Genomic DNA, 15922 nt, shown 5'->3' on the forward strand with positions numbered 1-15922 from the left:
CGGACTTCTATACAATGATAATTCACGTGACATAACAATCTGATATTAAAATGATAAAGCTAAAGTGATAAATTGTTATCGACTTTCGATTGAGTTGTGGGTTGTGGCCGCGAGTGGCGATCGACGCCATGCAGTCTGGCTGCCGTTTCGACAACTTATCTCACCTTTTGTTAATGTGTTTTATGAAGGCGTTTCACGTATACGGTGAATTTTATTGCAAATTTGGTAGATTAAATTTCATTATTCTGGTATACTTAAATGAAATAAACAACTTCTTATAAATAAACATTTATATTACAATAATTTTTTTTCATTACTTTAGAAAAAGACATATTATTAATTTTTTTCATTATTAAGAGTTTCTTATTGATGATAGCTGCTGTAAAACATACGTCAAGTTGTGATGTGTTGTTAATTTAAATCAATGAAGTAAATCTGATAGTGCGTTGATTTTTTTTACTATAAAAAAATTAAGTCTATTATTATTTAAACTTCTCCCAATTAAGTCTAATTAATTAATGAATTACTTAAACATTACATAATATTTTACATTGCATTATTAGTATATTTAGCTATAGGAAACAACCGCCATTATAATAATAATATATTGAGTTTACTTCAAGGTTTTATAATGAACAAAAAACTTCATTAAAAACGTGTTTAAGATGTATAAGAATCGTATGTAGTTCCTTATTAAATAGCTTGACTAAATAATTTAATTTTTTTTTATATAAATTATATACATGAGACTAATATTTACTGAATAATTATAACATGAATGTAAACAAACTATAAATTCTATTTACATTTATATTACAGCCAAGTAACATTAGTGAACGATTAAAAATGTCAAATTTCCTTTGCGTAATTCATGCATAGACTATCCAAAAAGATTAGAAGATTAAAGTGACGTTTATTTTAGTTTTCACCGATGACAGTTGTGTCATCGCGTCCTTATAGTCTGTGGTGAATTTAACGCTTGAATCAGACAGTCGAATGATTTATGATTCTATACAAAAGAGATGTTAAATCAAAATGTAATGTCATTAAATCGTAATTACTTTGCGATTGCGAGACAAATTGCAAGTTACATAATGAAACCGGAAAATTACAGCTAATTTATTTGAAAGTTTCTCGGGTCATGTTAAGAAAAATGTTTTCGTTTTTTTACTTATGAATATTTAAATGCTTAATACTTTTTCTTATTTCGAGTGTATAATTATAAAAGTTATGTGATCCTTCTTGACAAAAACTGAGACAGCAAACAATTATAGAAAACGACCTGCAACAATATCAGAATAATAACCAGCGACTTTTCATTCATGGAATAACAATTTATTCAATATTTGACTTTTCAATTTACAGACTGACGTCAAAGATTTACACAATTGACCTCCATATGAATCGGCACAACGATTTGGTGTCTCATATTTCATTGCTTCTTAGAAAAGACATCAACGCGTGCAACATTGTCATAAACCGCTATGTTGCTTGTAAATGCTCGTGAATTGCGACAAATCAATCACTTAAACTTAAGTATTACTTGTAGGCATTACATTGCGGTATCGAGACGTTGTAATTCAAAATATATATTGTACTTTATTTGGATATGCTTTTTATTAAACACACTGATGCGTTATTTCTTTGTCGACCACTTCGGTGGTCGAGTTCTACTGAGAAAAGCCGGAAAGAAATCCAAAAGTTACTATTTTAAATGTAGAAGACAGAATTTAATTTTTCAAAGTACGTTATTTAGTGTTTAAAAAAATCAGTTCTATTACACTGTTTAACATGAGTTTAATTAATGCAAATGTCCGAATATCTATTTCAGGAAGACTGGTTACTTACTGAAAAATTTGTTCTAATAACGAAGCTCAAGTTATTTTATGTATACTTGTTGTTGGGAACGCGCTTAACTTAGGAATTACCGATGTAAATTAAACAATTGTTATTGTATTGGTAACTAACGTAGTATCACAGGGCATAGTGATAGGCATCTATAAAAGAGGCAACGATATTGCACAGTCTCATGCATACCCAGCTTATTTGAAAGTTACATCCTAATCTTTCTTCGTGTTTGAAAATCAGTCAGTAGCTCACTATACTCACTAAATTATTTTTTGACAAATTGTGACCTATTTTAATAAAATATTTACTACAAATAATATTTATGACACATAAAAATGGCAATAAAATTGAAGCTACGTCGTGTGGAAGGCGTGAGTGTTATTTACATAATAGATTGAATTTATTTTGCTTTTCAACGGTTTCCGCGTGAATCAGACATGTATTATTAGCAGACTATTCCTGGCTTGTCTGGTTGGTCGTTGCGATCCACTTAGCTATGGTACAATCATATAATGCAAAAATAGCTTTCGCTCCAGCTTTGTTCAGCGTCGATAATGCTTACAGTTTTTTTTAATTATTTTTGCTTCACCAAAACAACTATGACTATTTATATGTAAATAAACGTAATCCTGGATTTTATGCGCGTAAAATTAGATCAATTTTTTTTTTTTAAATGACGTTTCCCAGTCACTATTATTTAAAATAAAGGGAAGTAAAAGACATTGACCTTACTAAGAAAACCATTAAATACAAATTACTCAATAACGTTATTACAATTTATAAATAAGATCATAATCTTCATATCACTCAATCTGCAATAAATTCACGTCATGACATACGAGATATAATTTAGAAATCTACGCATTAATTATTTTAAGTAAGAACAAATGAATACATAATATAATAGCCAGTTTATTTAGGAATAGGTAATCTGAACTCCGAACAACCTTCTAATTATATATACTAGTTTATTCTTAAACATGATATAAGCCTCACATAGTAGTTTGACACGTAGCTTGGTGAGACTTTGAAATTAGAAAATAAATATACTTGTAGAACCTCAACGAGAAAGGGGATTAATACTTTACTAAATCATTTATGTTTTTTTTACATTATGTTGTGTTACAGCATATTAACTTATGTTTATTACTCGGACCCAGATGTCATAGTATCGATTCCCAGCCGTAAATAATTATTCCGCGTAGGCACAAAAGACAATCCGTCTTGAAAAAAAATATCTATGTAAAGTCGCAATAATAATATGTCTACATATATTATTTTTATTTCTTTAGAATAAAAACTTACAAGTGATTTGAAGTTCAATATATTAATTTATATCTACGTTTCAGTACTCTAGGCGTGGCCCATGTGGCGGGCATGTGCAAGCCAGACCGGAGCTGTTCTGTCAACGAAGACAACGGCATAATGCTCGCTCACACCATCACACACGAGTTGGGACATAAGTAAGTATACCTCTATAAATTCTCAGCATCGGTCATCTAGCGTTATTCCTTCACAGTTATTGGCCAAATACACTCCTATCAATACCCTATAATATAACTAATATTTCAGGAAAATTATATATTTAATTTCATACATTCCATCTTAACGCCTGGTGTGCACAACACCGCTTTTTAAGGCACTTTCAGCCGCACACCACCTCTTTGTGGAACCAGCTGCCAGTAGAGGTTATTCCAACCGAGGTAACATTTCCTGACCAACCAGCCTCTGGTGCTGCAGGTTTTCATGGGCGGCGGTTATCACTTTACTTAAAGTACCAGCCTGCTCGTTTGCCTCCTGTCCCTTAATAGATAAAAGTATGATACCTTACGATGTTTTCCACTGATTTTCTGTAACGTGTACGTCATAAATATTTGAAAGTAAAATTTAAAAGAACACCCTCAATTGACCCGTTTTATTTTTATTTTTTTCTATGAGTTATTTAATTGTTATTTGTTAACATTGCGAGAATAATAATTTATGTTAATAAAAATACGGTAAAACAGATCTTTTTAGAGAATACGACACAAATATATTATGTTACTAGGTAGCTCGAATAATTTATTAGAGTCAGTTGCAAGATTATATTTAGATGTTTTATTAACATCAAAGCGATGCATCGCTAATAAACATACGAAATTTCATAAAATTCATTACAGCTGTTAATCTTTATAGTTCTGATAAATTGTTTTATATCTAAATATTGACGCAGACTTATTTAAATCTGATCCTAGAGGATCAATTACGCAAAGGATATTTTTAATCGTCTGACAGACCGAAAAACAAAACAGAACTAGACATCTGATCAGATGGTTCTTGATAATTGTTCCCTTTTGTAAGTGTGAAGCCACACGCTATTATTCCCAGACATACCGATTTCCTCACGATGTTTCCTTCACCACAGCAAGCATTACTTCCGAACATAAAAATCCAGTGATATACAGCCATGCTTCGAACGTACAGCTCATGGACGACAGTAGCGCCTAGGCACTAGTTAGTACACTGCTATTTGACCTGCCTGAAAACACTCTCGTAAAAATAACAGTATACCGAAAAACTCAACAAACCTGTCTCCTATTCATTATCGCTGCAATTTATAATTTTTAACTCGCATATAGGCTATTATAACATTGCAACACAATTCATAATCTGCATTATCTCAATTACTATCTACATCCATTAAACTTTCATTGTTTCGAAACGTGTTCAGGGTATGAATTGATTTTACAAGTATAATTTACATTATTAATACGCCTAAGCGTTCGCTTTCATTTAGAATAAATTTACGATAGTTTGTTCACATGAAAATATTGCCTTTTATTGAAGTAAACAAAAATAATTGCGTGAGTTAACGTCTTACGATGTAGTTAATTGTGAAGAGCATTGGTAAAAAATCTGGCTGGGTGATCTTCCCAGTAGCTTAAGTATTTGGGTACAAATGCGAATGCGTTCATAATATATAAAAATCTCGTAAAATAAATGTTTTTCTCATTATACGTATTCGTTAACATAAAAAAGGGCCTTTTTATCTTAACTCCTCTCCGAAGCACACGGAATACACACGATATTATATTAAAAATAAAAAAAACATATTCTAAATGAATTATTAACATTAATACATATTCAAAACAAAACTAAGATTTTCATCAGTAAAAATAACAGAAATATGATCAGCGACGGGCCGGCGCCGGCGCAACCATATTTCATGAAACGAAATGTCTTAGCTGTAATCCTGTATTGGTACTACGGTGTTTTATTTGGAATCGGTTGCCTAGCGTATTGGTTTGAGGCTGACTCATTCGTTTGGAAGGACGTTGCTTTTAGATTTACCTATTTTATATTTAAATATACGCCACTATTTTCTTGCTCAATTTGTTGTTTAGGTAACTGAGATTCAAGATATGCAGTACAGTAAACAGTGTTAAAGAATATTTATTTTAGTTCTAGTTTAGGACGCAGGTTAAATTCTTGTACTAAACTATTGGATAATAACGAAATTGATAGTGATAATATATAAATAAGAAGGAGTATAACGAGCTGACCGCCAACCTCCACTAGTGGAGAGGCACTTCAAGAAGAAGAATATATAGTCATCTTTAGAAGCCCCGCGGCCTTTTTGATAGATCATACAAATTCGAATAATTCATATAAATATCCATACGAAAAAAAGTATGGTTACAACACTTAACGAATCATACTAGGACGTAATAAAGTAATCGAGATCACAATATCACATCTTTCGTAATCCCTTTGGGAAGAGGCGCCGTTTCACGCGTATTGCGTCATTATAATTGCATTTCGTTGTATTTGCAGAAAACAGTGTCTTGTTACAGTGCACCAGACAATAGCTCAAACAAACGCTTATGTAAGTTACGTAAACAGCAAGGCCCAGCCAATGACCTTCTTCTGTAGACATATGCATCACTCGAGTCATTGCACCGAGTGCATTGACGCCGCACTATCAGCCCACACATGTTCTTTTTTCATATCTTTATCAATGAAGAATAATGAATGAATATGTTCTATTTATAATATAGGCGTATCGTATTATGTACCGTAATCTTAATTGAGACGTTGTTAACTTAACTTTTTCAGGAATGATTAAATATGCTCGTAGATAACACAGACCTTTTCATACATTTAACCGTTAAAAGTAAAACGTTATAATTTAAATTAAAGTGTTCGCTTATCAGTAAATAAACCGGTTAACATCGAAAATGCCTATTATGTAACAAAAAATATCCCTATTTATGTTATCATTACATTACTTTCCAAACACATTAACCTATATACTATCTATGGTTGTCAATTACTCTGTAATATGTAATCGTTCTTAATATTTAAATTTTGCGTAGAACGATAAACTAAACAATCCAATCAATATTCTGCCGTTTCATAGATACATTCCAAAAGTATATGTTCAACAATTTAAGCGGGAAACACTTTCCAAACTATTGTAAACTACGTATTATTATTTACTTACCATTCAGAGTATTAATGGACTAAATTAAAGTTATTGTTATTATTAACAACCATATCAAACCTCATTGTCTTCAAGTAGTTTATAAGTATGAGTGATAAGATATTGGTTATTAGCTTATTGTTACGCTATTAAAAATATCTTCATATATATCTTTATTGTTCTAGTTTTGGTTTATACCACGATACTGAAAAAATAGGCTGTCACCGACGTGATGGCTCCACATTGCATATAATGACACCTATATTCGAAGCTGACACCGTGCAAGTAGCCTGGTCAAGATGCAGCAAACGAGATGTTACCAACTTTTTAGAGTGAGTTGAATTTTTTGTTACTATTTGGAACAACAACTAAAGATTAAGTGAAGTTCACGGGCATATATAAAATGATATGTTTTTAATTTGTGTATGTATTTTGATATTTATAGTCATCCTGAGTACTTTACTTTTTAAATAAACAATACGTCAATTGTACCGTAACGACTCCGATTGTATGGGAAATTATAAGGTTTTGGTTATTGTACAAGAATGAACACAAAATAAACCTTTAAGATCGCGGTACGCATTCAAAGCCATTGGCCCAATTATATTTCGACTTTTCGTTTTTAAAAATGGAATTCGAAACTGACAAAACAATGTCCGCAAAATGACACTTAAAATAAAATTAAGGAAAACATTTTTTATGACAACGATAACACGGTAGGGTTTCTGTTTTAAGAATGTCGCTTAATCATTATTATTAATGCTTATTATGTTAATTTGAATTCAAAATGCAAATAACTTTATTACAACTGTCGTTTACATCTCGAAGGTTTTCTAAAAGTGTTTCGCAATGCTTTTAGCTTTTATGATTGTACAATAAAGATTTTGCTAAAAGCTATCAATAAAAAATTCTAGGCCTTATGTAGGTCACACGGTGTATTGATAGTAACCGTGGTACGTCCTGGGTGGAGAAATAAATGTTTCTGATTGTAAGACACACAAGTTTCATCACATAATAGTACTTGTAAGGAAAAAAATAATATTGCCATATCTCATACTCAAAGGGACTATCTTCCGAGATGAGAAAGATAATGGCTAACGTGGAGCTTAGTAATTCTTAGCTATAGTAATATTTCTAAGTGGCTGTATAGGGCATCCGCTATAATTTTTATCGACGAAATGTAATATAATATTCATTAATTATTTTATTATTGTCAAACCTTATTAACATCCGTTTCGATTCATATATTTTAATAGAGCCATTATTAATTGGTGAATAAACTGGCTTAAGGTAAAATATATTATTAATAAGCAGATAGTGTTAAAATATACGCCTAGCTTGACACGTGACTATGAATCTTGATATAAGTACTTTTAATGGAGTTCATATTTTAATACCATTTTACAAAAAAATATATTTTACTGATAAATATCCTTTTGTATTACCAACGCGTATAAAATAAACTTAACTTCACTTATTAATTATTATCTACTATAATCACATGAGACATTTTCATTTCTAGCGCTGGACTAGGTGAATGCCTAAGTGATAGACCAACAGATGAAGAACCCTACGTGTATCCAGAAGTCCCAGCAGGAGTCATGTTTGATGCTGCATCCCAGTGCCATTTACAATTCGGTGCAGAGGCAGTCGTTTGTGCGAAGCCCTCGGAACTTTGTGAACATCTGTGGTGTCTTGTGAATAACACGTGCAAGACAATGTTGCGACCAGCCGCACCCGGTACCCCATGTGGAGAAAATATGGTAAATATGTTTCGTACTTTTGTTTTTACTGCTTCCGCAGGCTTTTCCTGTTTTTGTCACCATTAAAATGTAATGCAGAATCCACTATTTTTAGATGAGGAATGCATAATGCGTATTGAGTCATGAGGAAGAATTTGGGAATAGTTGCTTATAATTGAACTCTGTATTTTCCCCGTTTCATATTATTTTTCATTTTATCCATGTTCGTGGCTTGATAATTGTTAACTCGTTAATTATTTAATGTTAAATTTTATTCCCTTTTTACTCATAGTAAACATGAAATAAGAGCCTTTCGCTGCTGTACCGTACTTAAGATATCCGCAATTTATCTTCGTAAACAAATTACTCTGCAGATGTTAGATTATTAATAAATCTACTAAAGAAAATTTAATAGACAACTTATTTAATAAAAGTACAAAAAAATCTTACTATTGTACTTACTAACGCGTCTTACTAGTGTCTGTTTATTTTATGTGTAATGAGTATCTCATTGTATAACATAAGAGTGACTGAGATTACATTGTACAAATACTATAAAGATTAAAACGGCAGAAACCCATACTTCTCGGAAAATCCCACATGACCTTTACACGTGATAACTGACAAAACTGTTGCCACAAGTTGTCAATTGTTAATTGCAAATTTGTATTAAAATTTTCTCTATGTTATGATTGTATTTTTATAAATCTTAAGTAATATTGTTTCATCAGCATTCAAGCCTTTAAGAAAAAATTATTCATTTACCAGTAAACATAATTTATGTTTTTCATTGCATATAATAATAAGTAATCCTTACAGTGGTGTCAAAACCAAACGTGTGTAGCGAAAACACCATCGCCTGCCCCCCGAGATGGTGGATGGGGCCCGTGGAGTGAATGGAGCGAGTGTTCACGCACTTGCGGCGCAGGTGTCTCCACTCAATACAGAGAGTGTAATAATCCCAAGCCATACAATCATGGGAACTACTGCATCGGTGCTCGAAGTCAGTAAGTATTGTAGAATGTTTGGATTTTAAATTTGGGTCAATTGTCGAGTTATTAAAGGTTTTATGGGTATACATAATAGAGACTTAGTGCTCAGTCCTGTTTGCCAAAACGCATTGGAATTTAGAATATGGGTGTTGTAGTTTATAAACCCCACTATATTCTTTAAACCCAATTAAATGGTATCAATAATTTCAGATAAACATTAAATAAAAATATAAGATTCTGCTAATTTTTGCTGTCTACATCCCCTCCAGCAAACGTTTCTCACTCCGTATAGACATTTTATTAATTAGAAACAATTTACCGTTAAAAAAACAATTTAAAAGTAAAATTCGGCAAAATTGTATGCGGTTAAATAAATCTTAATACAAATCAGTAATTGTATTTAGATTTATTTAACTGTACTGATTAAAGTAGTAATAAATTCAACCGCAACATACGGCATAACTAATGTGATTAATGTAAAATAATCATAAAAACGATGTTGTATTAATTAGCCGCCACTTCCCGTCAGTAATGCTGTAAATTTGTAACCACTGAACCTGTCTATCTAGGTTATAGATTATAAATATTATCGTCTTAACTGTATAATTTAATTTTTTATCTATCTACAGAAATTTAATTAGGGTAAATGTTGAAAATCACGTTTCAAAACTAAATTTTACGTTACGGATAAGCTTGTTGTGTGAGTTTCACCTTCGTCGTCCGTTCGAACCCCGGTCATAAATGGTGTTTTCTTTCTACGTTCGCAATTAACACTCGCTCCTAAAGGAAAATATCGTTAAGATTGCATCACGACTTGCACACAAATATCGACTAAGTGTCAATTGCTGCAGGCTGACTAGTTGTCCATAAAGAAAAAATATCTATCTACACAAAAATATGTCATATGAGGCTTTATCCATTATGAACACAAATATCATAAACCAAAATTGTTACAGGTACCAAGTGTGTAATACAGATCCATGCCCGTTAAATGAGCCCTCGTTTAGGGAGGTGCAATGCGCGAGATACAACAATGTGACATACAATAATGAAACCATCTCTAAATGGATACCATATATCGACCAAGGTAAGCTAAAAAAATTAAAATCGAAACCACAGGATTCATAATTGGTTATTAATGGCAATCATACAATAATAATAATGCGACTAGTTACAAATATTAAAAGATTAAAATTAAAAAACTTCAGAAGTAATATCCAAAAGCTATTTATTTACAACCAAATGTTAACAGTCTTGTATAACTTTTTAATTTAATACTTTAAACTTGTGTGGGCAGATTTGATCCGTGTGTAAGTTAATTTTTTCTCGCAGACTTAATTGAGTAGAAATTGAAACACCTCATTAGTATTTTTTCACCTGACCTGGCACAACATGGAAAGTTTGGACCACCTTTGAATGAAACAAAAAGTTTCAAAGACACTGGAACGTAGTTTAAAAAGGCCGTAGTTTAATAAGGATCACATTGAGTTTATATTATAATATTTAATATTAGTACACGACCTCCGACGGAGTGAAGACGTCCTTAAAATTCTTCCATTTGTCTCTCATCTTCGCTACTATTTTCCAATACTTCCCCGCTATCTCTTTTATTTCATCTTCCCAGGTTTCTGCTGGGCGTCCATTCTTTTTTCTTCCCATTGGGCCATTCCAATTAGGGGTCTTTTTGACCCATCTGTAATCACAGACGCAGGCAATGTGACCAAACCATTTCCACTTGAACTTTTTTGAATGTGTTACGACGTCTGTTATGTATTACTGTACATATACCCTTTTTTAAATCATTATACGTATATATTATATGTCATGACACACATGACAATACTTGGCGATTAAAAAGAGTGGCGAAAAGTTCAGTTCTTCTTACCCGCTCTAGGCTTTTGACTTGCGAGCTGGTAGTAAATGTAAATTTACAAACTTCTTTTTGACGATTCATAAGTGTACTTGTTTACCCATATGAATAAAGATAGGTTGAGTTTGAGTTTGACATACCGCATTGAAATTATTTCCGCGTTTTAAAAGATCTAAGCATAAAGATATTTATGTATATATTTTACGTCTATTTTGACAGATAAGCCGTGCGATCTTCAGTGCGTCCCCAGGGATAAAAATGATGTGGAGATGGTGGGTGGCTTTGTTATTGACGGCACGCCGTGTCGCCAGTCTATTGGATCTAGAGACATGTGCATATCTGGTACGTTCATAAATATGTTTAACTTAACCTATATGAAAATAAGTATATCTCTATACTAGAAAATAATTGGTTAAAAATTAGCTCCTTAGATTAAGCTCCTCTAAGAGTTGAGCACTTTTTATCTATATTCCATCAGATTTTTTATTGAGAATTCATTTATTATTATTTTCTCTCCAATAAAACATGTGATGATTAAGTATAAAAGACCCCATATCAAAAACTTTACAGCGCCGCGCCGCCATAGAAATATTTTTCGCACATTTAATCGTTTAACATTGTCAAACTCTCGTATATGTTTTATGCTACGCGTAATAACAATTTAATAATCAACATTACTTATTACAGGTGTCTGTTACAAAGTTGGTTGCGACTGGATAGTTGATTCTGACATGGAAGAAGACGAGTGCGGTATTTGTGGAGGAGATGGGTCTGCTTGTAAGACCGTACAAGGTATTTACAATAAGGACACTGTAAGGCGAACTGGATTTAGTGAGGTCAGTACAAATGTAATTCTAAGTGATTCTCGAAGTTCAATAACAGTGTGATAGGAATAAATCCACATGGTGATTAATAGTTTTAGCCTTCACTTAAGTTTATGCAACTAGTAAAGATTTTTAAAGAAATCTTCGTGAATTCAATATATGTTAAATTAATTTCAAATTAATCCAAATTTTCCATAAACATCCTTTTTAACAGGATGTAAGTATTTGTAAATCGAAACGGTTTTTCAGAAGCGTTTAAAGGCGAAATAGCAAAACTGCAATTACTCGCAAAATTCCAATATAGCCTCGAATGGCATGCGTCGTTATTGAAAGTTTTCTTTTCCCGCTGACGGCTTTGATAACGAGACTTAATCATTTCTTGGGATGAAAAATCACGATTAAGATCCGCGGCGGTTTAACCGCGGTGCTCTTACAGTGTGATATATCCGTCCATGGCGTTTTGCCAAGAGATGTCTGACGATGATGGAAACCCATACACGCAATTAGATTTACGATAAGACCGGCTTAAAAAACGTGTTGAAATATAGCTAAGAATTTTAATAGGTGGCTTTAGAAGCGTTTGTGAAATTCAATAACAAACGATAGTTTAAGTGTATATCGTTTGTAATCCGTGAATAATGAGGTATTAACACGTATTTGAAATTCAAAGCTATGTTTATGGCGGGATTATCTTTTTTATAAACTATGTAATATTATACAACCTTTTTTTAATGAGATTATTGACTTTCGAAGAGCATTATTGGCCTAGCGGCATCAATATATCATTCTCATCCCCGAGTTCGAATGAACTTTCTATCTATATTTAACATGGTACGGTGAAAGAAAACATCATATCAGGCCTTAGACTCAAAAAATTTATGGTGTGTGTCAGGCACAGAAAGCTACTAACCCAAACATTTTTTTTTATACAGAAGTCTGGTTTCTTTTTATTGACTTTCAATACTTAAAAAAATTAACAGTGTTGTAACTTAACTTTTTGCTAAGCATTCTTTTCTTCGATGAAAATTTAAACCTAAATTGAACATTTTACCGTCTACTCAATTACTACGCTCATAAATGTATATTATTTTTAAAATGTACACTAAATATGTTTCTCTGTCCGTAAATAATTTTAATGCTTAATTTTGCTGTTTGCTATGTGAATAATAATTGTTGTTAGCAGTAATTAAATTTCGACGTTTTTAGAAGTTACTTAAGGTAAAATTTTACAGGTCGCTGTTATACCGGCCGGTTCGAGAAATGTAAAGATTCAAGAGAAAGTTAGCCCTGGAAATTTTATTTCGATTGCCAGTGCGAAGTCCAGTAAAATTTACTTGAATGGAGCTCGGTAAGTACTAGACATAAATAGTCTTTTATGTCCCTAAAAATTATGGTCTAAATTCTTCTTGTGAGCTTTAAAATGTAAAAATAGAGCAATACAGATGTTAATTCACGAATAAAGCTACATTGTTCTGTGTTCCTTAAACAGAATAGGAAACAGAAGTAGTCTGTACAGGCTAGTTCTGGTTATGTTAGCTACGAAATATTGATTTAAAACTTGAAGTTATTGGCTTTAGAAATAATAATTTGTATTTTTTTTTAATTTGGCATTGGTTGGTAAAAATTAAAGTATTTTTGATTCAACTGCTTAATTTTTTTTAAAATTTAATATAGTACATACAATAATGTTCCACTTTTATAGAAATACTACACTGACGGAGTATTTCGTAGCGGGAGCCCCAGCGGTATACGAGAGAGATCGTGACTGGGAAAAAGTTCGAATAAGTGGTCCCTTGGCCGAAGATATTAAAGTTTATGTAAGTTTATTCAAAAATATATATTAAACTGTACATTACGATCTAGATGAAAACATTTTCAAAAGCTAATCTAAATGTTAGAATAATAGCGGCCAAAGCAAATTTAAACCGACTTTAATAAAGCCGAAATTGGACGCTTACAATACGATGTTTATTGTAAAAAAAAAATATATTGTTTCACTACTGCTTATAATAAAAATATTTTTCTAGCAACGTATATTCCGCGGTCGTCACCGTAATCCCGGCGTGACCTACCAATATGTCGTGGATCAGCCCAAACGAAAATTCCAGTACCGTATCTCTGACTGGACCGCTTGTTCCGTCACTTGTGGCGTTGGGCGCATGCACAGGCATTACCAATGCTTCGATGACCATAATCGTAAGGACTTTGTTCTTTATATAATATACTTAAATTCCAGAAGCTTGTTAAGCTCTTTGTTAAGCTATATACTTCTTTTTGTTGCTTCTCAGTCTCACTGTTATTATTCGCAGCAAGTCACAAAAAATTCCTACCCAACTAGATCGTTCTTTATTTCTAGGACAAGTGGATTTATCCCAGTGCTACCACATCGAACAGCCGCGTCATGAGGCGCTAATGCAGCAGTGCAGACAGACAGACTGCACGCACTGGTGGGTCGGACCTTGGAAGACATGTCAGCCATGTCATATGCCGGTGTGTGATTTAATACAATAATGAATATATAACGACCTGTTTATTTTATATAATATAATATATTTTGAATACTTTTAAAGTTTAGTTGGAGACACCACTCTCTTAGTTCACATATATATCGCAAAGGTTCCGTCCCTTTGGGTTGTTTTACAAATATATAAAAACTATTTCTTATAACTTTGTAAACTCTAAAAGTTATAAACGAATATTGGTAGATAAGGAGCATTTAAATTAAAAAAAATATATGTCATAATGACGCTAACAGATAATACATGTGCTTTTCAGGGTGAGGAGGCGACTAAGCAAAGAAACGTACACTGCGTGAACAAAATATCGAATAACGTCGTAAGTGATTCTGAATGCGACCTCACAACAAAGCCGATACATTCAATACGCTGTGCAGACGTGCCAGCTTGTTAATGGAAAGAATCCCTAGAAGAATCCCCCGGCACAGATGTAACAAAGCGAATACGCGATGAAATCTTTTACGATACAATTCGTGTGGTTTGAAAACCAAATACAAATTTGGTATGGTCAAACTGATCCCATAAAAATTACCTCGAGTTTGAGAGCTGAAAGGGATTTGTGAAAAGTTCAAACGGAACGCAAGTAATTAACATTTCGTGTAGTGAATGTGAGGGTGACTGTGCCTCGGTAATTGTGTTGTAAAGTAACCCAACGAATATAGACGTATGTACTCGAATAAGACCACCCTGTGGTGAATCTCGCAGAATAAGTACATTAACAATTTTACAATTACCACTACTGCCATATTATTTAAGTTTAACATAGTCTTCCTAGATATATAACTATAAATATAACAGTATTAAAATGATGTACGTATTTTTACCGTAACGTGAAATTAGAAGCTAAATATTTTGGACCAAAAATAGTAATCAAATTCACGTTGCCATAATTCACGGTTACTGCCACTATGACACTTGTATCGTTAAGTATATTAAGATAACCCTAGCTGTATCGACTACGAAGAATTAGTATTTTTATACAGATTTTTATCTATTTGTATTTATTGTATTTAATACTAGTCATACTTCAACTTGTACTATTTCATATTAACGCTTAATAATTATAATTTTGGTACGTAAATAGTACGCTATGTAGATTAACGTTTAAGTATGAACAAATCATTTATAGTTATAAATTGAACCGTGCCTTTGTGGATACAAATGTAGCCAAAATATTTATTTTATTTCGCTTTGATGTGTTTTTTCCCGTGAGCATGAAGTATGTAAAATTACATGGTAGTCACTTGACAAATTCTCACCACCAGACTTTGACGTTAGCGTCACGCCTGCGGGAATAGGCCGTTGTCTATGGTCTTAGATTTAACTGACTACGCATAATTAATATTAAAAATATTTTTTATTTATCTTTATACCTTTGTAGGTAGGTATAATATTATAAATAAGTCACCGGATGCTTCAGTTCTAAGAATCGTCTCGGGGCAAGTCAAGTCAATTAATACACAATTTTAATATTCAATAATTTGAAACTAACCTTCTATACAAAAATATCACACGTCGCATTAAATAATTACAATTGTGTATTTAATAGATATGGCAATAAAATGCATTGTTTTATAACGACTTTCATTTATCAAACCAATATATAAGATTTGGTTTTATATCCAATATCGATGATAGAAGACAAGACTGCTTATAAATTCTTAGGGA

At 32.5% G+C, this 15922-nt stretch overlaps 1 protein-coding gene across 1 annotated transcript in view; it reads left to right on the forward strand.

Moving 5' to 3' along the window:
• LOC125050057 (A disintegrin and metalloproteinase with thrombospondin motifs 7) overlaps positions 1-15829 on the forward strand; it is a 68881-nt gene extending 53052 nt beyond the window's left edge. The window contains exons 8-19 of the mRNA XM_047649625.1: positions 3198-3311; positions 6496-6642; positions 7833-8073; positions 8872-9059; positions 10001-10131; positions 11134-11256; positions 11602-11750; positions 12971-13086; positions 13441-13555; positions 13766-13934; positions 14095-14228; positions 14514-15829. Coding sequence (XP_047505581.1) covers positions 3198-3311; positions 6496-6642; positions 7833-8073; positions 8872-9059; positions 10001-10131; positions 11134-11256; positions 11602-11750; positions 12971-13086; positions 13441-13555; positions 13766-13934; positions 14095-14228; positions 14514-14648 — 1762 coding nt within the window. The 3' untranslated portion in view covers positions 14649-15829. The remainder of the gene's footprint in view (positions 1-3197; positions 3312-6495; positions 6643-7832; positions 8074-8871; positions 9060-10000; positions 10132-11133; positions 11257-11601; positions 11751-12970; positions 13087-13440; positions 13556-13765; positions 13935-14094; positions 14229-14513) is intronic.
• Positions 15830-15922: the final 93 nt, after the last annotated feature.

Source organism: Pieris napi, chromosome 6 (genome assembly GCF_905475465.1).
Source record: "Pieris napi chromosome 6, ilPieNapi1.2, whole genome shotgun sequence".
NCBI lineage: Eukaryota > Metazoa > Arthropoda > Insecta > Lepidoptera > Pieridae > Pieris > Pieris napi.